We start from the raw sequence: 27251 nt of genomic DNA, 5'->3' as shown, positions 1-27251 counted from the left end.
CACATAACCAATTATTTCACCTATGGGGAGAATTCCCTCTTACAAGGTTAGAAAGGAGACTCACCTCGCTCCGAAATTTCTATAACCGGCTTCCAAGCCCTTCCAACGACTCCAATTGATGCACAACGCGGTTATTATTGGCTTACTATGGAATGGGATTGCATTAGTTTCGTGCGCAAGTGTCATCAATGTCAGGTACATGGAGATTTGATTCGTTCTCCACCATCTGAATTGCATACAATGTGAGCACCATGTCCCTTCGTTGCTTGGGGAATGGATGTCATTGGGCCAATCGAGCCAGCGACGTCAAATGGGCACATGTTTATTCTGGTAGCCATTGATTATTTCACTAAGTGGGTTGAGGCGAAAACTTTCAAGTCTGTGACCAAGAAGGATTTTGTGCATTCGAATATCATCTGTCGGTTTGAGATCCTGAAGGTAATCATCACGGACAATGGTGCCAACCTCAACAGTCATCTGATGACGGAGTCATGTCAGCAGTTTAAGATTGCGCACCGTAATTCCACCCCATATCGCCCTAAGGCGAATGGAGCAGTCGAAGCAACTAATAAGAACATCAAGAAAATACTTCGGAAAATGGTAGAAGGGTCCAGGCAATGGCATGAGAAGTTACCTTTCGCATTGTTAGGCTACCGCACTACTGTCCGCACGTCAGTAGGGGCGACTCCTTATTCACTAGTGTACGGTACTGAGGCAGTCATACCCGCAGAAATTGAAGTCCCATCCCTTCGAATTATCGCCGAGGCGGAAATTGATGATGTTGAATGGGCCAAAGCCCGCTTGGAGCAACTAAGTTTGATTGATGAAAAGAGATTGGCAGCAGTATGTCACGGACAACTATACCAACAGAGGATGGCGAGAGCATACAACAAGAAGGTACGCCCGCGGAAGTTTGAAGTAGGACAATTGGTGTTGAGACGTATCTTACCTCATCAGGCTGAAGCAAAAGGAAAGTTCGCCACAAACTGGCAGGGGCCATTTGTTGTAACCCGAGTGTTGTCCAATGGTGCATTATATTTGACAGATGTGGAAGGAAAATGTGTAGAAATGGCTATCAATTCTGATGCAGTCAAACGATGCTATGTATGATTCCTTTGTCTAATTTGTACTTGATTGTATTTGGCGTATTTTGGAGACTGAAATGACGAATGCATTTTGTTCAGCTATCCAAACACTTTGTCCTTTGTTACCCCTTTGAGCCTCAGTTATTTTCTTGCATACCCCTCTTTTGGAATCAGTAGCAAAGATCAGAAACACAAGCGTGAGAGATAAGTAAAGGAAAAAGAGAAAAGAAAAAGAATGAAAAGAGAGAGAAGAAAAAAGAAGAAAGAAAGGAAAAGAATGAAAGAGAGAAAAAAAAGAAGAAAAGAAAAGGAAAAGAAGAAAAAAAAAGAGAAGAAAAAAAAAGAAAAAGAAAAAGAAAAAGAAAAAGAAAAAAAAAAGAAAAGAAATGAAAACAAAAGAAAGGAAGAGAAAGAGGAAGAAAAGAAATGAAAAAATCAACAACAAAGTAATTTCTATGACATGAACTACGTTTGACTTGATCCCGAAAGGGTACGTAGGCAGCCTCTCTCTGAGGTTCAGTCACACCGAAATAAAAGTCCAAAAGTCCCCAAGGAAGAAACTGGGGCAGAAGTTTTGGTTGTTGTAAGAAATCTGATTCCGAAAGTTGTAATTTTTAACCCATGTTGAATTGTTTTGGGCCCTTGATACCCTTTCTTTCTAACCCTATCCAAAAGCCCACATTACGGTCCAAAGAAAGACCTTCCGATCAGTCTTCAAGAAATGCCAAAAGTCAAGCGGGTAAAGGTAATTCATGTCAGGGGCAACACTCTGGTTCAAGCAGGAAAAATCCAAAATGAGAGAGTCTTATTGGTGAAAACCCTCACGGGCACCGTAAGGCGACGCGAGCTGAGAGAAATGAAAAATGAGAGAGTCTTATTGGTGAAAACCCTCACGGGCACCATAAGGCAAAAGTGAGTTGAGAGAAATCAAATGAGATAGGTCTGTGGGTGAAACCGTTCAAGACACTACAGGATGAACAAGGTTAGGGTTTGGTTGAAGAAATCAGGATTATGGAATTCTGGGGCAACAAAGCGTGGCAGGTGAAAGTTGATTGGTTGGGCGGATTGGGCCGATTAGTCCGAAATGCATGTCATGATCAATGGTACCAGTGGTTCCACTCAGATAAGTCCCTTTTCCTTTTCTTTCCTTTTTGTAAATCGTCCGGTCATGGATTCTTTTATCCTTAACTCTCAAGGTCATTGCATTTCATCCTTTTGACGTTTGTTCTTCAAGATGTTCCAATGTCAGTCGCGTTCAAAACAAAGAAGAAAGGATGTCGAGGCTCACTACCAGTTTCCCAGTTGCAAAGCATAGTAGGGCCAGAACGTACCAAAGATGGCATGATGCAAAGTAAAAGATACAAAGAGTCACCGGAAATTTCATCGGTGGTTTGATTGGGTAGTTTTATAGGGGATGCAAAATTTCAGATAAAAGGGGTCAGAGAGGTAGAAGCAATAGTCTGGGTATGAAACACTAAGGTCATCGAAGGTCGTGGGGGTCAAAAGTTAGTTAGAAAGGCAAACGGTTCAGGGCCAGTTCAAGAAGCAAGGCAAGGCAAAACACAACAGCGGAGACGTCTTCAGCAAGAATGCCATCAACTAACCACCATTTTTAAACTGACAAGATTTTTCTTTGATTGAAACAGGGGCAGAAAGTTTTCGTTGGTTTCGGAGAAACCCTCCTTAAGGGATAAAGCAAGCACCAAAACAGGTTTGACCATAAACTCTCAGGACCCTCCTGGAAAATGGGACTTATTTTAAATCTCAAAACAATCATGAGTATCATAATTTAGCATAAATGTACCCCAAAGGAATATAAGTTGGTTTCCAAGTTTGCATGCTTAAGACAGGATTCAATTAGAAGTTTTCAGGACCCTCCTGGATAATGGGACGTAGTTTAAGGTCTACTTAGATAACAAGATATAGTGGAAGTCATACCTTTAAAAGATATAGCTTAGATGTAAAATTGTTGTTTTGTTAAGAGTTGTCAGGACCTACCTGGATAATAGGACCTAACTTTCAAATTCTTAGTAACATTTGGCAATACGATTCAGTTTAACACTCACATATGTGCCCAACTACCAAACTGGGGCAGGAAATTTTCTTTGTTTTGTCAATCTTTGTTGAAATCAGGCGCCCACCTAGAAAACAAGGGAATACATTTCAAGTTCAGCAATCAGGCGCCCACCTGGAGAACATGGGAATACATTTCAAGATTCAGCAATCAGGCGCCCACCTGGAGAACAAGGGAATACATTTTAAGTTTAGCAATCAGTCCCCCACTTTGAGAACAAGGGAATACATTTCAAGTTCAGCAATCAGGCGCCCACTTGGAGAACAAGGGAATGCATTTCAAGTTCAGCAATCAGGCGCCCACCTGAAGAACAAGGGAATACATTTCAAGTTCAGCAATCAGGCGCCCACCTGGAGAACAAGGGAATACATTTCAAGTTCAGCAATCAGGCGCCCACCTAGAGAACAAGGGAATACATTTAAAGTTCAATAATCAGGCGCCCACCAGAAGAACAAGGGAATACATTTCAAGTTTCAGCAATCAGGTGCCCACCTGGAGAACAAGGGAATACATTTCAAGTTCAGCAATCAGGCGCCCACCTGGAGAACAAGGGAGTACATTTCAAGTTTAGCAATCAGGCGCCCACCTGGAGAACAAGGGAATACATTTCAAGTTCAGGAATCAGGCGCCCACCTGGAAAACAAGGGAATATATTTCAAGTTCAGCAATCAGGCGCCCACCTGGAGAACAAGGGAATACAATTCAAGTTTTGGCAATCAGGCGCCCACCTGGAAAACAAGGGAATACAGCTCAAGTTTTGGTAATCAGGCACCCACCTGGAGAACAAGGGAATACAATTCAAGTTTTGGTAATCAGGCTCCCACCTGGAGAATAAGGAAAGCAGTTCAAGTTTCAAAGGAAGACAACACAGGTTTCAAGGGAAAACAGTTTAAGGTAACAGAGGGAATACAATTCAAGTTTGGTAATCAGGCGCCTGCCTGGAGAACGAAGGGATGCAGTTCAAATGTTGGCAATCAGGCGCCACCTGGAGAATAAAGGAAGTCGTTTCAGAATTTAATTCAAGTTAGAAGTAGCAGAAGCTCGCGACAAGAATGCGAGTCAGCAGTCTGAGATGATCAACAGAAGTTAGTCACAATCCAGAATAAAAAGACAAGAAAAGCAAGAAGTGAATCGTAATGCAGAAGTAGATGAAAGATGTGAATTGCTCAAGACATGGTTGAAGTCACAAGCACTACATGTCCGGTCTTGATCCGAAAAGCTGAAGAAGAACGAGCTAGCACCTGCAGCTAACAAGCGCCAAGTTTCAAATCTAAAGTCTGCATGAAGACCATTCAAGACTCATGATCAAGCTTCAGAAGACTTATAGATAGGAATATTGTAACTCGTAGTTGACAGGCTTAGCTAGTCTTTCTTATTTTTGATTTTTGATGTAATAACAGGACCGCGGACCGGAACCTCGGCGGAACGGTGCCTCGACTGGCTATCCACCTCGGCATACTCCATCATCTCACCCACCTCTGAACTACACGTGGCCTGATTCCTTTATAGCCAAGGATATTTAGGCAGCTCAGATACCAGGGCTCGGTCACATTCCCCCTTTTTCTCTCAATTTTAGTTTCTCCAAATAAGGGTCGGGTCAAAAAACCTGTCTAGTCATTCTTTGTCTGAAAACTCTTCGCGTTTCCAGTCAAAGAGGGGTAGCTGTAGACATGTGATTTCTGACCCTATCTAAGATTTTTCATATTTTAGCACGTAAATATTTAATTTACGTCTAATATAGCTATTTCAACTCATTNGTCGAGAAAGCAATGTGACCATGTCAAGGACCTGAGGAAGTTTTTTCAGAGGCTCCGCAGGTACAACCTCAAGCTTAATCCAGCGAAGTGTGCATTTGGTGTCCCGTCTGGGAAGCTGCCGGGGTTCGTGGTAAGTCGACACGGTATTGAGCTAGACCCGTCCAAGATCAAAGCCATTTAAGAGCTACCACCGCCAAAGAACAAAAAAGAGGTGATGAGTTTGCTTGGGAGGTTAAATTATATCAGCAGGTTCATTGCCCAGCTCACAACGACTTGTGAGCCCATCTTTAAGCTACTAAAGAAGGACGCTGCGGTCAGATGGACTGATGAATGTCAGGAAGCATTTGACAAGATTAAGGAGTATTTGGCCAGTCCACCTGTGTTGGTCCCGCCGGAGCCTGGAAGACCCTTGATCCTTTATCTGACAGTTTTGGATAACTCTTTTGGCTGTGTACTGGGGCAGCATGATATCACAGGAAAGAAAGAGCAAGCGATTTATTACCTCAACAAGAAGTTCACATCTTACGAGGTGAAGTACACGCAACTTGAGAGGACGTGTTGTGCCTTAACTTGGGTAGCGCAGAAATTGAAACATTACTTGTCATCATATACCACCTATCTCATCTCTCGGTTGGACCCGTTAAAGTATATTTTTCAGAAGCCCATGCCCACAGGGAGGCTCGCAAAGTGGCAAATCTTGCTCACGGAATTTGACATTGTCTATGTGACCCGGACTGCAATGAAAGCACAAGCGTTGGCTGACCATTTGGTCGAGAATCCAGTAGATGAAGAATATGAACCTTTGAAGACATACTTCCCTGATGAAGAAGTAATGCATGTTGATGAGTTGGAACAAGTCGAGAAGCCAGGATGGAAACTGTTCTTTGATGGGGCTGCCAACACAAAAGGCGTTGGGATAGGAGCAGTACTTATTTCTGAGGCAGGGCAACACTACCCTGTTACAGCTCAACTTCGTTTCTATTGCACGAATAACATGGCTGAATACGAGGCGTGTATCTTGGGTTTGAGATTGGCTATAGACATGGGTGTCCAGGAAATCTTGGTCATGGGTGATTCGGATCCTTGGTGCACCAGATTCAGGGGGAATGGGAGACACGAGATTTGAAGCTCATGCCGTACCGGCAATGTTTGCATGATCTTTGTCAACGGTTTCAATCAATAGATTTCAGGCATATCCCAAGGATTCATAATGAAGTTGCCGACGCTTTGGCTACTTTGGCGTCAATGTTGCATCATCCAGATAAGGCTTATGTGGACCCTTTGCAGATTCAGGTCCGAGATCAGCATGCCTATTGTAACATGGTGGAAGAAGAACTTGATGGTGAGCCGTGGTTCCATGATATCAAAGAATACCTCAGGATGGGAGTATATCCAGTACAGGCCACAGGGGATCAAAAGAGAGCGATTCGACGCTTGGCAAGCGGATTTTTCTTCAGTGGAGGAGTGTTGTACAAAAGAACTCCAAATCTTGGTTTATTAAGATGCATAGATGCTAAACAGGCTATAGTTATCATGATCGAGGTACACGCGGGAGTTTGTGGACCGCATATGAGTGGATATGTATTGGCAAAGAAGGTTCTCAGAGCTGGTTATTATTGGCTTACTATGGAACGGGATTGCATCAGTTTCGCGCGCAAGTGTCATCAATGTCAGGTACATGAAGATTTGATTCATTCTCCACCATCTGAATTGCATACGATGTCGGCACCATGGCCTTTCGTTGCTTGGGGAATGGATGTCATTGGGCCAATCGAGCCAGCAACGTCAAATGGGCACAGGTTTATTCTGGTAGCCATTGATTATTTCACTAAGTGGGTTGAGGCGAAAACTTTCAAATCTGTGACCAAGAAGGCAGTGGTCGATTTTGTGCATTCAAATATCATCTGTCGATTCGGGATCCCGAAGGTAATCATCACGGACAATGGTTCCAACCTCAACAGTCATCTGATGACGGAGACATGTCAGCAGTTTAAGATCACGCACTGCAATTCCACCCCATATCGCCCTAAGGCGAATGGAGCGGTCGAAGCAACTAACAAGAACATCAAGAAAATACTTCGGAAAATGGTGGAAGGGTCCAGACAATGGCATGAGAAACTACCTTTCGCATTGTTAGGCTACCGCACTATTGTCCGCACTTCAGTAGGGGCGACTCCTTATTCACTGGTGTACGGTACTGAGGCAGTAATACCCGCAGAGATTGAAATCCTGTCCTTTCGGATTATCGCCGAGGCAGAAATTGATGATGTTGAATGGGTCAAAGCCCGCTTGGAGCAACTAAGTTTGATTGATGAAAAGAGATTGGCAGCAGTGTGTCATGGACAGTTGTACCAACAGAGAATGGCGAGGGCATACAACAATAAGGTGCGTCCGCGGAAGTTTGAAGTAGGGCAGTTGGTGTTGAGATGTATCTTACGTCATCAGGCCGAAGCAAAAAGAAAGTTCGCCCCAAACTGGCAGGGGCCATTTGTTGTAACCAGAGTGTTGTCCAACGGCGCATTATATTTGACAGACGTGGAAGGAAAATGTGTAGAAATGGCTATCAACTCTGATGCAGTCAAGAGATATTATGTATGATCTTCTTTGTTTTAATTGTATTTGTTTGTACTTGGCATGTTTTGAAGATTGGAATGACGTTCTGCTATCCAAACACTTTATCTTTTGTTACCCCTTTGAGCCTCATTCATTTTCTTTCATACCCCTCTTTCGGAATCAGTAGCAAAGATCAGAAATACAAACGTGAAAGATAAGTCAAGGGAAAAGAGAAAAGAAGAAAAAAAAAGGTGAAAGAGAGAGAGAAGAAAAATGAAAAAAAAAAGAAACAATGAAAAGAAAAGAAAAAAGAAAGAAAAAGCAGGAAAAGAAAAAGAAAAGAAATGAAAAGAAAAGAAAAGAAGAGAAAGAGGAAGAAAAGAACAGAGAAATCACAACAACAAAGTAATTTCTATGAACTGAACTACGTTTGAATTGATCCCGAAAGGGTACGTAGGCAGCCTCTCTACGAGGTTCAGTCACACCGAAATAAAAGTCCAAAAGTCCCCTAGGAGGAAACTGGGGCAGAAGTTGTGGTTGTGCAAGAAATTTGATTCCGAAAGTTGTAATTTTGAACCCATGTCGAATTGTTTTGAGCCTTTGATACCCTTTCTTTCTGACCCTATCCAAAAGCCCACATTACGGTCCAAAGAAAGACCTTCCGATCAGTCTTCAAGAAATGCCAAGTCAAGCGGGTAAAGGTAATTCATGTCAGGGGCAACACTCTGGTTCAAGCAGGAAAAATCCAAAATGAGAGAGTCTTATTGGTGAAAACCCTCACGGGCACCATAAGGCAAAAGTGAGTTGAGAGAAATCAAATGAGACAGGTCTGTGGGTGAAAACCGTTCAAGACATTGCAGGATGAACAAGGTTAGGGTTTGGTTGAAGAAATCAGGATTATGGAATTCTGGGGCAACAAAGCATGGCAGGTGAAAGTTGATTGGTTGGGCGGATTGGGCCGATTAGTCCGAAATGCATGTCATGATCAATGGTTCCAGTTGTTCCACTCAGATAAGTCCCTTTTCCTTTTCTTTCCTTTTTGTAAATCGTCCGGTTATGGATTCTTTTATCCTTAACTCTCAAGGTTATTGCATTTCATTCTTTTTTGAGGTTTGTTCTTTAAGATGTTTCAATGTCGGTCTTGTCCAAAACAAAGAGGAAAGGATGTCAAGGCTAACTACCAGTTTCCCAGTTGCAAAGCACAACAGGGCCGGAATATACCAAAGATGTCAAAATGTAAAGTAAGACACAAAGGATTATCGGAAGTTTCGTCAGTGGATTGGCCAAATAGTTTTGTGGGGAGAGGCAACGTTTCAGATAAAGGGGTCAAAAATGTAAATCAACAGGATGGGATAGAACACTCCGGTCATCAAAAGTCATGGGGATTTTGAAAATATGTCAGGAAGTCAAAGCGGTTCAAGGCAAGTTCAAGGAAGCAAGTCAAAGTAGAACTCAACAGCGGAGGCGCATCCAGCAAGAATGCCATCAACTGACCACCATTTTTAAACTGACAAGATTTTTCTTTGATTGAAACAGGGGCAGAAAGTTTTCATTGGTTTCGGAGAAACCCTCCTTAAGGGATAAAGCAAGCACCAAAACAGGTTTGACCCTATGTCACACCTCCTTTTCCTACGCCTGTGAGGGTGTAAAGGAGTTTTTCCAATTTAAGGACAGTCGGAACGAGATTTATTATTAATATTCAGAGTCGCCACTTGGGAGATTAATGGTGTCCCAAGTCACCGGTTGAATCCCGATCCGAGGAAATTATGACTCTGTTAACAGTCCGCGAACCAGAACTCCGAGTAAGGAATTCTGTTAACCCGGGAGAAGGTGTTAGGCATTTCCGGATTCCGTGGTTCTAGCACGGTCGCTCAACTGTTGTATTTGCTTTTATCTGATTTTAAAACATATTCTAACCTATGTGCCTTTTATTTTAACCGCTTTTATTTTATGTCTTTTTAATAAGAATTGCAACGTCGTGAAAATGTATCTTGAACCACGTCACACCAGTGCACCCGTGGCTTTTGACGCATTTCGACTTCATTGAGATTTAGATTTGGGTCACATAAATGTGCACCCGCATTCAGGAAGGTAATATTAAAATACGCGCCTAAAGCAACTATGCTTTTATTATCTTTGGGGAAAACCGTGAAATTTGCTAAACGGTTCACCCGAATTCTAAGATTTTTATAGCATTTATTGAGGACCCCGCGATTTTATATTTTTATTTAGCGAGGCTCGTCTCATTTTATTTTGAAAGGGCAAGTCTAAAAGCAACTATGATGTTCTATTTTTGTTTTTGTTTATATAAATAAAGAAAAGATCCTAATTAATTATTGTTGTAAATTTCAGGCCTCGAGTTCAAATCCGAATTCAAACAAAGGGGAAACTCCAGTCCTGGGCCAGAGAGCCCAAGTTATGCCATAGACATTGGGCCGGAAACAGCCCAAATCAGATAAGCTAAACAAACGCGTAGGGAACGGCTAATCGAGTCCGGAGTTGACAATCCAACAATTAGTTTAAACATTTGCCTACTGAATTGTCTCAAACTTCTCATGGGTGGGCTCTACACTTGTAACAGAGGCATTCAATATGCACCCAGTCAAATTAACGCAGTGTTATCCAATTGAGTTTCAGCTTCATGCCCAAATCGCTTCATTTACTCGTCCCTGATGAATTCTCAAATAGAACACAGGCTGGAAACGTGATGCCTAAAGTATGCTAATTAGTCTGATTTAATTCAAGCCTACATTCCTAAATCCATCCTCATAACTTAAAACTGAAATACTGCAATTAGCAAAGAGATTTAACGTGAACAGGACTCCTAGTTTATTTGCTAACAGGTTAATGCTTATAAAGTGAACAGATGCAATTATTTCCTGTTTCAGCTATATCTCTACTTCCAGTAGCCAAACTACACAAGGACAATTAACTGCCAAATTCCTGATTCAACTACAACACTTGACTAATAAGCATGAATGTAGGCTAGGAAACTGTTTCATCCACATACAAAGTGTAATAATCTCAATTATGCTGAGTTCCGACGTGATTTATGAACGAAGCTGATACTACTTCAATTTATCCCTAATTATCAACACAATCACACAAGTCCAAATAAGAGTCCAACGTTTCAAATGTACAATCCAGAATCAGTCTAAATTATACAATTTATAGTAATGCAGTTGAACGGATAACAAACGACACTTAAGCTCAAGTTAGCTTCCATTTCATTTCACTCTCTCAACTCTACACCTCAAGGACACAGGAAGTGTACCTGGAATTAGAAAGGAATAGGAAATGAGAGAAGTCAGCAGCAATAGCAGGACTCAACAGCAATTCAGGAACAATTTCAGAAATCCAGTAATGGATCAATCAACGCAGCAACATCAAGAGCAATTTCGGATCAAAATAACTTCTCAAACACCCAGGAACATTTCAGCAATCAAAAACCCACTAAACTAACCCAAAACTGACTTGTTTGAATTCAAAACTCAATCGAAATCAAACCAGAAATGATTCTGAACCTCAGCTATCAGAATTTGAGCTAAGAAATGCACATCAACCACTAAACTTGAAATCAACCTAAGAAATGAATGGAACTGTACGTTTTTTTTTTTTGAATTTTCTGTAGCTTTTGTATNAAAACTGACTTGTTTGAACCCAAAACTCAATCGAAATCAAACCAGGAATGATTCTGAACCTCAGCTATCAGAATTTGAGCTAAGAAATGCAAATCAACATAAACTTGAAATCAACTAGAATGAATGGAACTGTACGTTTTTTTTTGAATTTTCTGTAGCTTTTGTATATTTTTTTTTTGAGATTTTAGGATGTAAAAGAGACTTCAAAATTTCAGATCTAGAATTTGAATCTGGGAATTCAAATCTGGATTCTGGAAACTATAGCCTAGTTTTTTGGGGGGATTGTGAGGTTCAAAACCTTGTTATTCAAGGCACTAGAGGCTGCCTTTTATAGGCAAAGATGAGGGCAACCCCCAATTTTCTATTTTCCTCTTAGTCCCTATTTTATTTTCAGCTTACTCCTCTCTTTACTGACTTGTTTCTCAAGTTAACACACTAAAATTACTGAACCTTACACTAAAGCCCTACTTTGGAAGGTCCTAGAAGATTCTAGTTCCAACTACCATGTGCTAACCAATCCTAAATATCTAAACTACCCTTGAATTCAACCTGAAATTACTGCCTAGCTTAACTAAGCCTCAGCCCCCTTTTTATCCCTGAAATTGTTAACCATGCTGACTATTCTAACCCTTCTAACTGACCATGGTTAATTAACTACCAAACTAAGAGTTAATCAGCTATATCCAAACAACTAGACTAACTGAAATGATTATACTAAACTAAAAATATTAACGGAAATGAACACATATACTAAACTAACAGATTTAACCATGAATGACAATTAAGCTAGCAATACTAGAAACAGAATTTAATCATCCCTTATACTAAATCAGAAAATTAAAGTGATATCTACTGAATTAAAAGCTAATAATCACAAAAACAACAATTAAACTAGAACCTAAACTTAAACTGAACTAAACTAAGATGGATTAACTCGAGTGATTGACTATTGCGACCCGGGACGAACCCAAATAAGCACAGAAGAATGGCAATCAAATAAAACTATACTTAAATTGATTAAAACAATTAATTAATTAAAAAGAACACTAAGAACGCCTAAGGAAAACTTACCAGTCAACCATTGTTGTTTGAATCCTCCAGGATTCTTGACACGTAACATCCCTAATCGTGTGTTTTCAAAAGAAAATACGTGATTAGGGAAATTACGGTCCAAAATCCCCAAGATTTCTGAGTTAGGGTTCTGCCGGAATTGGGATTTAGAATTTATAATGTTCCGCAGATTCGAGGGTTTCTAGGTATGAATTGATGATGAGGGAGGGCTGAGGAGCATATAGTATGAATTTGGGCCGGTTTGGGTGAGTTTGTGACTTGGCCGGAAGAGTTTAGATCTGATATTCGAGGCGATTGGATGGGATTCGAGACAAACTAAGATGGGGGTTGGAAAGAGGAGAGAACGGTGGTTCTAGGGTGTAATTTTGGTGGCCATCGGAGCATCGCCGCCGCCGGCGGCGATTTCCGGCCGGCGGCGCTAGGACGGAGGACGGCGGAGCAGGGTGGAGTTAAGGCGGATCCGGTGGCCGGTGTTACAAAGAGGGTGGGGTACGAGGAAGAAATATTTGGTCTCTAGGGTTAGCGTTATTTTCAGACATTTTTATCTAACAACAAAAATCAACTGGAGCCGTTGGATTGGAGAAATCGATGGCCAGGATCTATGGACGAAAAATCGACGTCGTTTGGGCGTCTGAGAGAGTGGACCGGGTGGGGGTTAGCTTGGGCCTGGACAGGCGGGGGAGTTGGGTCATTTTAGCTGGGCTGGGGCGCGTATTTGGGCTGGTTTCATTAAAATCAACCCAGCTTTTTTTTTATATAAAACAAAATCTCTTTTTCCAATTTTCTCTTTTAACTTTGTTTTGTTTTCATTTTTGTATTTATATTTTCCTTCTGATTTTATTAAAATGCAAAATTAACATAAAGACCTAATTCATTTCCAAAATTAAGCTAAAAAAATTGATTAAGTCCTATTTAAAAGTAAACTCATGACAAATTCAACAATTAACAATTAAAAATGCAAAATGAACTATTTTTGTTATTTTCCTTGTATTTTGTTCTAAAACAAATTAATCCCTAATTAATCCTAAAATATGAAATTAAATCCTAAATGCAAATGCATATTTTTGTATTTTCATATGAGTTAAAGTGCACAAATAAAAATGCAACAATTACCAAAATGCCACAAAATTCACAAAAAATTATAAAATACTAAAGAAATTGTTTGTTTTTTTTTTTTTAAATTTTAGGAATTATTGCTTAGGGCAAAAATCACGTGCTCACACATTGCAGAAGGTAACAAAAAACTTTCTTGGATTGTGTGTTGGTTGTCAATTTGCATTATTAGTTGTCCTTCTTCTTCTTGGTCATCGACAAACTGGTATGAATTTATTGGAGGAGGGGGTAATTGTTGCGGCATTATATATTCTGAAGCAGCTATAATGTTAGAAGGTTGTTGCTCGTTGTCTACTTCCATTATTGGCTGTCCTACTTCATGTTGATAATCACCAAAAGGTTCTGAATCTATCGCATATGCAAGAGATTGTTTGAATGCTGCATATTCTGAAGGTTGTCTTTTTTCGATGACGAAATATTCGTGTAGGCTGAATCAGTTGTAAGCAAATGTATACAGGTACTGAGTTCTTCATCTGAAGTTACAAGCATTCCTTTGCTTGTATTTAGTTTGATATCAAACCATACTTTTAGTACATATCTGGTTGAATCAATATTTGCAACTTCACTAATTTTCTTCAGGAAAGTATAGAATGATATGTGCTTATTAAGTAGAACAAGTTTGATATCATGATCCAAGTATTTGAAATCAGGAGTCCACCTCCCATTGAAATTTATAACAACGCAAATCGGATTCATCCTGCAGACTGTAGTTTTGGTTAAAAATCATAACAAAAGTGTCAAATGTAGGACAAAAATTTCAGCTCATCACTAAATACACTAAATAACTTCAGCAGTTTCTGCGTAAGTTATTTGAAAAAGCTTTACGACAAATACTATCGAGTCCAGGACAAAAACTTCAGCTTATCAAGTGCTGAAGTTTTTAGAAATGAACTAAAAAACTTCAGCACATTGAGCTGAAGTTATTTGAAAAAGCTTTAGGACAAAAACTATCGAGTCCAGGACAAAAACTTCAGCTTATCAAGTGCTGAAGTTTTTAGAAATGAACTAAAAAACTTCAGCACATTGAGCTGAAGTTATTTGAAAAAGCTTTAGGACAAAAATTATCGAGTCCAGGACAAAAACTTCAGCTTATCAAGTGCTNCTTCTACTTGGATCCTAGCTGAGCATCCTACTTCATCAGGCCACAGGTTCTCTGTCATCATCACTACACTCACTACCTGGATCTGAGCTATCAAATACTGGTCATCCCTCCTAGTTCCCTTCATATTTTCCCCTTTTGTTCTTACGCATATCTTCAAACCATCATCTACACCAACTGGACCAGATGGTATCTCATCTACATTTACTTGGGCATCCTTCTTTTTGTTGAGTTTAGACTGTCTAATTTCAACTAAATCATCTTCCAAATCACTACACTCTTCAATGTTCTCATCTATATCAAACAGTGAGTCAGACCCTTCAGAATCATCAAGGTCCTCATTAGATTCAGATTCTGATGTTTGAAGGTGAGTTCTTCATCTGAAGTTACAAGCATTCCTTTGCTTGTATTTAGTTTGATATCAAACCATACTTTTAGTACATATCTGGTTGAATCAATATTTGCAACTTCACTAATTTTCTTCAGGAAAGTATAGAATGATATGTGCTTATTAAGTAGAACAAGTTTGATATCATGATCCAAGTATTTGAAATCAGGAGTCCACCTCCCATTGAAATTTATAACAACGCAAATCGGATTCATCCTGCAGACTGTAGTTTTGGTTAAAAATCATAACAAAAGTGTCAAATGTAGGACAAAAATTTCAGCTCATCACTAAATACACTAAATAACTTCAGCAATTTCTGCGTAAGTTATTTGAAAAAGCTTTACGACAAATACTATCGAGTCCAGGACAAAAACTTCAGCTTATCAAGTGCTGAAGTTTTTAGAAATGAACTAAAAAATTTCAGCACATTGAGCTGAAGTTATTTGAAAAAGCTTTAGGACAAAAACTATCGAGTCCAGGAGAAAAACTTCAGCTTATCAAGTGCTGAAGTTTTTAGAAATGAACTAAATAACTTCAGCACATTGAGCTGAAGTTATTTGAAAAAGCTTTAGGATAAAAACTATCGAGTGCAGGAAAAAAACTTCAGCTTATCAAGTGTAGAAGTTTTTAGAAATAGAACTAAATAACTACAGCACATTGGGCTGAAGTTTTAGAAAATGAATTCAACAAACTTGAGCATGTTTCAGCATTAATTGCATAGTATACAGGAGTAAACATAACAAACACAATTAAAGTAGTAATTATATTGTGTTGGGTGTATGTGTTAGTGTAATAATTACATTCCTATCACATTCATGCACGCTTTTCTTTAGACAACGTTTAAAATTTCTCTTTGCCTTTTCATATACCATGCAGAAGTTTTTTTTCCCTATAAAAGCACGCTATACTTTGTGAGTTTATTCACTCAAACACATATATTTTAGCAGACATAAAATACAAAACGGAGAAAAATGGATGCTATCATCAGGCAAATAGTGGAAGAAATCAAGCAAGACATTATAGAGGCCTTGGAGGTGAAACTGGATGAGCTCGTAGACAAGTACGATAGGGAGCTGGAAGAAATCAACAACAAGCTTGATACGCTTGTGATGTATGCAAGATTTGACAATCTTGCTGATGAAGATGCTCGTCCATCTAGTAGTGACGACGACGATGATGATGATGAAGATTAGTTTTTCTTTTTTTATTTATGTTATTTTGTTATTTATGTAATTTAATTTATCCTTTTTAATGTTTAATGAAATATTCAGTTTTTGTTATAAGTTTTTTGTGCGTTTTTTTAAATATTAATTCTATTCAAAATCGAAAAATAGCAGAGGAAATGATTAACTTCAGCTCTTCTTGCTTAAGTATTTAAAGATTAATTGAAAAACTTCAGCACCTATGCTGAAGTTTTTTGTGCAATATATAATTTTAATTTATGTTTTATTTTTTTTTACCCAGTGTAATAGGAAAACTTCAGCTCTTCCTGCTGAAGTTTTTAAATATTAACTAAAAAACTTCAGCACCTATGCTGAAGTTTTTCGTGCAATTTGTAATCTTAATTTATGTTTTTTTTACCCAGTCTAGGAGGAAAACTTCAGGTCATATTGCTGAAGTTTTTAAAGATTACATAAAAATCTTCAGCAACTAATGCTTAAGTTTTTTTGCAATATGAAATTTTAATTTATATTTAATATTTAACCAGTGTAGGAGGAAAACTTCAGCTCGTTTGCTGAATTTTTTAAATATGAACTAAATAACTTCAGCTTGTTTAGCAAATAAACAATGATAACACTCATATAACTCGTTTTGCTGAATTTTTTAGATATGAACTAAATAACTTCAGCTTGTTTAGCAAATAAACCAAAAATTAGCATATTTGTAGGATTAGAATGTTAGAATTGAACGTCAAACAGATTCACATATCAGTGAAGTTCGTCAAACAACTTCAATCAGTCAAAATTAGATGAATTTGAATACTTACAATGTATTTTGTAATTTTGAATTTGGAATTTGAATCTGGTTCAAATCTGGTTTGCGATACGTGATCTCAGGAGAGACGGAGTGATGGAGGAGATACGGCTCTGGAATTTGAATCTGGGTATGCTTGATGCATCTTTTATATGTTTTGGAAGGAGTATAATGGTCATATTATTACGAATTATTTGTTAGTTGGTTACGAAATCAATAGTTTTTAAAAATAGGGTATAGGTTAAAAGGTGGCATAAATATAGGGTACGGCTGCCAATCGCCGAAAATTCATTATGTATCCCGGACTTGTCAGCTTGATCGGCCCTTACAGGAGCCTAACGGAGAAAAGGCCATGCATTTTCAAATTATTAATATATGCTTAACATTAACGGTTACTTGTAGTCGGTATTTAAAAATTCTTTACTCAGCACGCTAGCACTTGGCATTTTAGCATAAAATCACACACTGGCAAGTGGTGCACGATTCAAAACTTGGTTGATAATGAGCACGCCCCTCTATCCTTCTCCACTTAAATACAAGGTTTTCGTCTGCGGTCGGGTTCGAATATGTGATGTGAGCCTAATTTACACTGGCCTCTCACCCACTAGACCAAAGCCTTAGGAGCTTTGAATTAAATTAATTAAGGTGACTTGTAAAAAGAATTTTTTTCAAATAAGGCGACTTATCACATTAAGACTCTTTACAATGCACTTGTTCAATTGATCCGTTCGTTTTATCAGTTCTTTTTTTCCTTTTTAAATTTTTTTGTTTTACCTGTTCAAATCCATGCTATTTTTTTTTTTTTAAAGTGCCACGAACAAATCCATGAATAGATAATGTTGCAGCAATGACGCCTTAAAATGGACTCGTCCACGTATTCATAGGTGTGGCCTTGTGATTAATGAAGCGAGTGAATGTACGTAGATCAAGGTTCAAATCTCATTAGGGACAAAAAAGCTAGGTGATTGCTTTCGAAACTGCCTAAACTTTGGCGAGAAGAGTTACTATATCTGTGTTCGTGGAAGGTAGCATATTTTGATGAAATAGTCGAGATGCATACAAGTTGACCTAATTAAACACCATGTTATAAATTCTTTTCTTGAAAAGGACGCATGCGCATAGAGTCCAGATTTTTAGGAGAAGGCTCAGGGTGTAGAGGAGTTTAGTGAAGATTCAATGAAATTGCAGTTGACATAATGTAGTAGTTACGTTGTTTCTTTTTTCTTCTGTATGTGAAATGATCATTTGTACACCCAGGTATATACAGCTATGTGTGGCCAAGGGTGGTTAACTTAAAGACCCTTCGCCGAAAAATTATGTCGTATATAGGGCAAAATATTACTTGTTTTTTATTAAAAAAAAAAATAGACTTGAACGCCCTTGCATAGCACACTGACAAAGGTTATTCAAAATTTGAACACCCTTATTAAATTTCCTGGCTTCGTGAAATTCTGGCATCCTCTCGTGGTCAGGAAATGAAAGTAGATAATGTGACATTTGTCGTCTTAGAAGCAAAGAGTTCAATAGTCGCGTAGAAGAATCACACTCCGTTCATCCTTTGCTTCAATATGTTTAAATACGAAATTGTTTAACTAACGAGTAAGGTGGAAAACTGTATATATAGTAATAGTGCATATTTCTCTTGTTACAAAGGCCCCCATGAAAAGCCGGGGAGGTTTTGTAGCTCTAACCTGGGACTAAAGAAATCTTAGCCTTGAGTGAGTACATTGTATGAATCTATTCAGTGCAAATACTGCTGTATATGCATTAAGTGACAGATGAAGAGCTACGCGATCTCTGAATGAGACGGATGAGCTTTCCGTTGTATATGTGGGCTCATACCTGAAGGTTGGCACTCTCGATTTACTCTAGCACATCGAGAACATGGATTTAATGGCGACGAACTTGGAGATTGATATACATATCCCTTTGTGGCGATTGTTGGTGATGATCTTGAAGATGTCTTTGGTGTTCGTGTTGGTGAAGACATCGGTGATGAATGTATTCTCTTAGCTCTAGCTGGTGAAGATCTTGGTGAGTCATCATTCAGTTTCTCTGCACAAATCATTCAAAATCATACTCATGTTTGGAAATCCTCAAACACTAACTAATCGACTTAGGAAAAAAACATCTACTCCTTCCGTCCCAATTTATGTGGTGGTGTTTGACTCGGCAGGGAGTTTAAGAAAGAAAAGAAGGCATTAACAAAATTGGGACGGAGGGAGCATTTTTTTGGGGGGAGGGGGTTTGTGGGGTGGGGGTGGGGGTAGTAGAATAGCTTACCTGTTAGAGAGCTAGTCTTTGTATCCTGCAGTTTGTTGCGCAACGGATCTTTCTTCGATGTTATCTTTTGATTGCTGGTCTTGGATGCAGTTGTCTCAGTATTCTCGGATGACATTGAAATTTGATTAGTTTCTGGAACTTTCTTCTCTATAATCTTCGATAACTTTTCGTTTGTTCTCCTAGTCCTTACACTTTTCCTTTGCGCGTGCTCGCCATGAAGTGACTTGTCATCGACAGTTGACGACTTAATCCTTTCTGGAGTCTTGGAATGTAGTAATTTCCTATCATCAGATGAATGTTTCTTCTCAGGAGCTCCGGAACTGATTAGTTTCTGATCGTCTGATGCATGTTTCTTTTCTTGAGTCTCGTAATTAGTCAGTTTCTGATCATCAGATGAAATTTTCTTATCTGAAGTCCGAGGAGATACTAAATTTTGCTCAGCTGATATCATCTTCTCTGTAGTCCGAGGAGATACTAAATTTTGCTCGGCTGATTTAATCTTCTCTGAAGTCCGAGGAGATACTAAATTTTGTTCAGCTGCAACATTTGCTTTAGATTTTTCGTCGCCTGCTTTTGGAGACATTACCTTCTCCTGGTTGTCCGAAAATTTCAGTCTTTGGTTCTTGCTCATTGATGAGATGATCTTTTTCTCCAGTGTGTCGATACGTGGTGACCTATCAACTACTGGTGTTGATAGTACTTTCCTATCTGGACTATCAGCAAAGAAAAACTTTTCGTCTGCTGCTACAGACAAGAATCTCCTGTCCGGACTCTCAGAGCCAACTGATGCTTGATCGAATAAGAAAAGCTTTCTATGTGGTATTTCTGAGATAGCTGATCTCTGATCAAACAATCTTGAATCTTTCCTGTCAATGATCTCTGAGCAAACTGACCTTCCATCGCTTGGTGCAAGAAAGAGATCATCCATCGCAGCCAGATGTCCGTCATCACTCAGCATCGATGCTCGCCTATGGACTGAAAAACTCTCATTTGATGAATCCCAGTTCTTTCCAGAAATTTTCTCTTTTTCAATCAGCCGGTAAGCAAACATCTGAAAAGGAATCTGTGATACCGGGGTCAAACTCGTGCTCTCCTCTTCAGGAAATTTCTTCGAGTAGCCACCCTCGATATCACAATAGTCGACAAGTGGAGGGGCAGTTTCAGGCTGGCCATGTTCCGGATTTATGACAAGAACTTTCTTGATGTAATGCAAGATCCTGCACAGAGAAGAGAAACGTGGGCGAAGATTTGGGTTCGTATGCCAGCATCTTCTGGTTAAGTTTACAAGGTATTTAGGTGAAGGATATGGAAAGAGAGGCCTTTCCCCTGCTCTGATATTTCGCACCACTTTCTCGCCTTGCAAATGTCCTTCATCGAATGGAACTTTCCCCGTTAAGATTTGGAAACATATCATTCCGAAGCTATAGACATCAGCTTTCTCCGTATACTTGGATGTGCATTTGGTTCCCGGCTTTTCATGTTCAGCTAGAACTTCCGGGGCATACCATATAATGGAGTCAGCCGCGTTGTGGTTGACAGTCTTGTAAGTACTTTTAATCGAAGTTAAGCCAAAGCCTTTGAGTTTCGCGTGAAAATAGCTCTCTGCTGAGGAATTCCTTGCTTTAAGAAGGACATGAGACGGGTTCAATTCTCCGTGATAGATCTTTCTCGCGTGCAAATACTCCATCCCTCGTGCAATCTGAAGCATAATATCAACTGCTGCAGACGTAGAAAATGGCGGTCTTTTCCTCAGACCAGAATGCTCCTTTATATACGTCGCAAGAGTATCGTTCATCAGCTCCATAACAAGGTACCCTTCTTTCCTTTCTTCATCATAAAAACCACAATGATATTGCAATATGTTTGGATGTGAAAGCGAAAACACTAAAGAAATTTCAGCATGCAACGGTTCAACATCACCAAAAAAGTTCCTCAGAGCAAAATTTTCGCCTAACCATTGTATCTCCTTAACATGTCCACCCCACGACCCTAAACGTCTCTTCACATGATAATCGTTCGATCCAACTAAGATTGAACTAGGTAACAACATCTTGTTACTTTGTTCAACACCATCTAATTTCCTTAGCAAGAATTCCGCGATCCTTTGCTCGTGCTTTAACAAAGTATCTGGTGCAACTGCATTTTTCTTTTGCCCTATGTTTTCAACAAGCAACCATCTATCTTCTTTCCAAGAACTCTCCAACCGGCTACATATTTCTCGCGTAACTAAATACTGTTTCCCATACATCCACTGGAAAAACCTCGGATCGATCAATTCCCTATCATATTTCTTCATAACTGCAGATCTCCTCTTCTGCATTTCCTCCTCGTCGAATCCTGAGATTTCTGCAGCCGTCTCAATCGCCTCAATAACAACAGGAAAACAACAAAGCAAGTTATGAATATGAAACTCAACACAATCTTTGTTCATATGAAGACTTATCGCTTTTCCCCACCAATCTTTCACATCCAAACAATATTTTATATACGATTCGCCTTCTTTAAAGATCCTATGTAGCTCTTTCATTGGTTGCTCAAGAGCTTTCCACTTTGTATTCCTCTCATTTAACCTTAAATTATGTTTGATTTCCTCATAAATTGTATCAAAAGCCTCAATATACATATCTAATAGGAAACAACATTGCTTCTGATTGATTTGAATATCATGTTTCAACACCATTAGAGCCTTTAAACTCCCTACTACCTCACCAATCTGCCTGAATTGATCCATTTATCTTTATGAGTTACAAAAACTTCAACAAAATAAGGACCTACAATAGAAAAAACAACACAAATTTTAAGAGAAAGAATATGAAAATATGCAATAGAAATCTTAAGTTGCACAGCATGAAAGAATTGAACATCGAAGAAAAAAAGGGCAGCCCGATGCACAAAGCATTCCGTATTCGCGACGGGTCTTGAGAAGGGTTGCATCACAAGGGGTGTAATGTAGACAGCATACCCTAATGCAAGCATTAGTGGCTGCTTCCACGGTTCGAACTCGTGACCTATAGATCACAAGGAGAAAAAGTATTGTGTTTTCTCCCCATAACTGTTACTTAGTCCGATCAATATTATATGTCTTTTAAAGTTCTTGCATGAACCTGACAAATTAATAGCCTTAATCATAAGAATATTTACCTAAATTACATTATATCTCTCCTTAAATGTTTTACTTAATCAATGCTCCACTAATTGGAATAGTAAAGATGAATTTCTAAAAAGTCAAATATTTTGATCAAAATATAAGTTTTCCAAAGCGATTAAAATCAGTTTATCAAACATGATATCAAATTATCAATCTAATTGAACATTAAAGCATGTAACATAGGGCTAAAGAGAGCCAAAAAAGAATCTCTTATGTATAATCTTGCATAATCTCGAATATGTATCGTAACTGTATAATCTTACATAATCTCAAATATTATCAGTTCCGATATATAGACCAAATAATACCATGCAAGGAAAAAATGGAAGAAACTTGCATCATATGAAGCTCCATAATATCAATCTATATATATAGATCATGAAATGAACACATAGCTAAGAATATTGCAAACTTTGAGCTTTTACAAAATGGGGTTTGTACCTTTGTTTTCAACAAGAGAAATGCTGAATTTCTATTAGGTTTCTTAGGATAAAAACCCAATAAAAATTCAGCAAAAATCCTTTTTTGATCAGATCAAGATACCACCTTCAGCCAAATTGACTTGCTGAAATTAACGTTGAAATATAAAAGGTATAAAAATATCATCAAAATGTAACGTATCCAAAAGTTGGAAAAATCAAGATAAGGCTAGAAAAAAACCAACCCCATCATGTTGTAAAATGATGATGTTTTTTTAGGCAATTAATTCATAAACTGATCAAACTTTGGAAAACGTAAAGATCAAAGTTGAAAGTTATGAGGTTGGTAATAGAAGTGACCAAAAAAAGGAATTTTTTGGAAATAATAATTTAATTTAATTTTTTAAAGGATTTTGCATTTCTTTTTCAATCGTTTTTTGACCAACCTGAAGAAGATTTTTTTTTTTTTTGGAATAGCTGATTCTTTTTGAATTCTACGTTAGTCATTGGCCATTGAAGACTTCCGTTTCTTTTGGGGTTGAATTAAATATCTTCCCCCAATTTTTGGAAAAGTCTTCTAGTAGTAAAAATTTTCTTAAAATTTTCTTTTTTCAAATGGAACAAAATAAATAAGATTTTAGATTACTTATATACATGAATAGTACTATTTATTCCAAGAAAAGGAAACTGTATATGGTCAAAATCGGGCTTGCCGCCAAAATCGGGATGGTAGATCAAGGCTCGGTCTCGGTTATATCGGATCATGGTGCAAATATGGATTGGTAATCTCGTGAATCAATGGCCGATCAAGATCGAGACCGAAACAGGAAAGAGATTGAACGAGATCGAAGGAAGCCTGCCTGGTCGGACAATAGAAAGCCGAGATATCTGCGATCGGGCAAAGATCGTGGCGGATATCTCGGCACATATCAAGTCAGGACCGGTTATTTAGCCCATAACGGGATTTACTTTCGTAATTAGAATTATACCATAAATAGGATTCCTCTACTATATAAAGAGGGCCCTAATCATCTTGTAAGAGGGGGACATTCACGCGTATCAAAGCAATACAATACTTTCTCTCTAGCTTATATTCTTGTTCATCAGTTAGTTTGTTTCTTAACTATTTTGGGCACCGATCAGTTCGAGGGCACTCAAGCTCGAGGGTTAAATCACGTTTCAAGACTGGTTTGCTTTATCTTATTGTTAATCTATATTGTTAATCTTTGCGTTTATCAATTGGTATTAGGTGAAATCATGTATCCTTAAAACCAAATTATAACTTTAATTGTTATCCGATTTTTAGGGTAAACAGTTTGGTGTCCACGGTGGGGCTAAGGATAATAGTGACTGTATAGTATTAATCCTCATAACACACACTGCTTTTACGCTTGTTCTCGTGTCTTTGATTTTAGGAATCAACATGTCAAACTCTTAAATAGGGCCCACTCACACAGACACCGGCCTTGGTCTTCATGAAGAAAACGATAATGTAGCTACCCTATGGATCGAAATGCCTCAGGCGATCCATGAGGGAGTACCAATCGCGGACCCCGTCGATGTCAGTTCGCATGTCCCCTTAAATGCAAATCTGGGCATTGATCCTGAAGGTAGCGTACGCAGAGAAGTTCGATAAGGTGGTCAAGGTACGCAGGGTGGAGATGACGGTGGATATAGCCTTCGATTGATATTTGAAATGCTATAGGCTCAGCAAGCCGCTATAGCGCAACTACAGAATCAGCATCGAGCACCAAGTGGGATTGAACCAGAGCTTGAACCAGAAACTATTCGTAGGGCCGAACCTATACCGGAGAGATCGAACGCTAATGATTCGGGGACTAACCCTACTATTATGAAAATGCTCGAGGACCTCACCAAATGGATTGAATCGTGAGAAAAGAAAATCGAGGCAAATGATAAAAGGGTAGAAGCATACAACTCCTGAGTTGACCAAATACTAGGGGCACCACCAATATTGGAAGGACTAGATTCTAGAAAGTTCGTGCAAAGGCCCTTCCCCCTTAGTGCGGCTCCGAAGCCAATCCCCAAGAAGTTTCGTATGCCTGAGATTCCCAAGTATAACGGGACGACAGATCTGAATGAACACGTCACCTCGTATACGTGTGTCATCAAAGGAAACGACTTGGAAGATGACAAAATTGAATCCGTACTGCTGAAGAAGTTCGGGGAGACTCTATCGAAGGGTGCCTTAATATGGTATCATAACTTACCCCCTAATTCTATTGATTCGTTTGCTATGCTTGCAGATTCTTTTGTAAAGGCACACGCCGGAGCCATTAAAATTGCAACGAGGAAGTCAGACCTCTTCAAGGTAAGGCAGAAAGATAACGAGATGCTTAGGGAATTCGTATCTCGGTTCCAAGTGGAGAGAATGGATTTTCCCCCGGTCACCGATGACTGGGCTATTCATATTTTCAATCAAGGTCACAAAACTCGGAGTTCTATAGCTTCACAGCAATTGAAGCAAAGTTTAATCGAGTACCCTGCTGTCACTTGGGCCGACATACATAATCGATATCAGTCGAAGATCAGGGTCGAGGATGATCAACTGGGGACTCTTTTGGGGTCCGTTTATCCTAGCAGGTCCATGGATAGGATCAAAAGGGACATCAATCGAGAGCCGAGGTCGAATAGAGATCGATATCAACCGTACAATGGAGATTGTAGAGGCAGCGGGTCTGGACGAAGCTTCGCACGAAATGAGAGGAGAAATGATTCAGGTCAAAATTGATGGGGGCTTGATGTCGAGGAAGATCACGTTAAATATCCAAAATCCGAATAAAGGTACGACCCCATCCTTTCTATTTTTTCGACTAACACTTGCAGGTTATCGACAAGGATCGGCACGAAGCTTTGGATCTTAAAGCACGCGTTGCACTCTTTTTCCCTTAGACCGGGTTTTATCCCAAATGGATTTTTCCGGCGAGGCTTTTAACGAGGCAACCATTGTTCGTGCTAACTTAGAGCAATTCAACAGTATCCGAGGTTCCCTACAATAAGCCTCAAGTACTGGGGGGAATTACCCTCGAATGTCTGCTTTGTTGCAAGGAAATTATATTGTGACAGCGGGGTCTCGATGGGAAAATACTTTAAGGGTCAAACAGTCAGATGAACCGTGCCTGTATAGGTTTCTCGAGCCCTAACATCAAACATGCGCGCATATATAATCATCTATTGAGAGAAGTATTTTTTTTCCTTGCCGATCTCCCAGGCCTTTAGAAAAAATTTCCTATTTTATACTCTTGATCTATTGTGTAAACAGGCTTAAGGGCCGACCATGACGGAAGTTAAAACAACAAACCCCATGCTTCAGGACTGCCGTCCTAAAAACAAAACGAAATCGAACTACTAAAATTTTGAGACCATAAGACCTTAAAGGCGACCCTCGATTTTACAGGTCACGGCCACCCCACTCGGGGACTGACACTTCGGGCAAGCTCGAAGTGTAACGGAAAATAAGCCAAGTTCCGAACTAAAGAGGCTACGGCCAAATTAACGCGGATCAAAGACGTCCGAAATTCGTAACAAATACAAAAGCCCAAGGGCTATCTTAACCCAAGTTCGAGAAAACTCTCACTCGGGGACTATCTATAAAGCCTAAGGGCTAACTTCACTTCGAGTTCGAGCAAGTCCTCACTCGATCATAAAAGCCAGGGGCCATCTTAACCCAAGTTCGAGAAAACTCTCACTCGGTGACTATCTATAAAGCCTAAGGGCTAACTTCACTTCGCGTTCGAGCAAGTCCTCACTCGATCATAAAATTCCAAGGGCTATCTTAACCCAAGTTTGAGTAAACTCTCACTCGGGGACAATCTATAAAGCCTAAGGGCTAACTTTACTTCGAGTTCGAGCAAATCCTCACTCGACTATAAAGCCTAAGGGCTAACTTCACTTCGAGTTCGAGCAAGTCCTCACTCGATCATAAAATCCCAAGGGCTATCTTAACCCGAGTTTGAACAAACTCTCACTCGGGGACTATCTATAAAGCCTAAGGGCTAACTTCAATTCGAGTTCGAGCAAATCCTCACTCGACTATAAAACCTAAGGGCTAACTTCACTTCGAGTTTGAGCAAGTCCTCACTCGATCATAAAAGCCAGGGGCCATCTTAACCCGAGTTCGAGCAAACTCTCACTCGGTGACTATCTATAAAGCCTAAGGGCTAACTTTACTTTGAGTTAGAGCAAATCCTCACTTGATTGTTAAGCCTAAGAGCTACTCAAACTCTAGTTCAAATGGTCATTCGGGGTCCATTGATCTTGGTCGAAAGAACAAAGCCCCGAGCATGGGTTTCTTCAAAGGTCTCCCTCCGAGACCGACACTTGGTGCGCTCCTTAGCCCGAACCTGAGCGGATTCCTTTTGCGGAACAGTTTTAGATGTTCTGGCCATTTTGTTTTCGTAAGAAAGGAAGAATAAAGATTGGAATATTTGGTATTCCGGGAAGAACAAGCGAAGAAACTCAAAGACTCAATTCGTTTCTTGTTATTACACTCCAAAAAACGAGGGGACTATCTGTATATGGTCAAAATAGGGCTTGCCTAATTTTGTATAACTGGCCAAAATCGGGGTGGTAGATCAAGGCTCGGTCTCGGTTATATCAGACCATGGTGCAAATATGGATTGGTA

General features: G+C 39.4%; 1 protein-coding gene across 2 annotated transcripts; it reads right to left on the bottom strand.

Moving 5' to 3' along the window:
- Window positions 1-18326: 18326 nt before the first annotated feature.
- Window positions 18327-23019, bottom strand: LOC109219010 (maternal embryonic leucine zipper kinase-like). 2 transcript variants are annotated; one of them, XM_019383411.1, is made up of 4 exons: window positions 22851-23019; window positions 22628-22751; window positions 19039-21809; window positions 18327-18810 (listed from the first exon to the last, which is right to left on the bottom strand). In XM_019383411.1, the coding sequence occupies exons 3-4, from the start codon at window positions 21767-21769 to the stop codon at window positions 18542-18544; spliced, it is 3000 nt and encodes a 999-aa protein (XP_019238956.1). In that variant the 5' UTR covers window positions 21770-21809; window positions 22628-22751; window positions 22851-23019; the 3' UTR covers window positions 18327-18541. The 2 variants fall into 2 exon arrangements, with proteins under 2 accessions (XP_019238956.1, XP_019238955.1); XM_019383410.1 differs by having other exon boundaries at window positions 22628-23019.
- Between the last annotated feature and the right edge of the window lie 4232 nt (window positions 23020-27251).

This window comes from Nicotiana attenuata, unplaced genomic scaffold (genome assembly GCF_001879085.1).
Source record: "Nicotiana attenuata strain UT unplaced genomic scaffold, NIATTr2, whole genome shotgun sequence".
In the NCBI taxonomy this organism is placed as follows: Eukaryota; Viridiplantae; Streptophyta; class Magnoliopsida; order Solanales; family Solanaceae; genus Nicotiana; species Nicotiana attenuata.
Note: the sequence above shows the minus strand (reverse complement) of the source record. Positions and strands in the feature narration are given on the sequence as shown.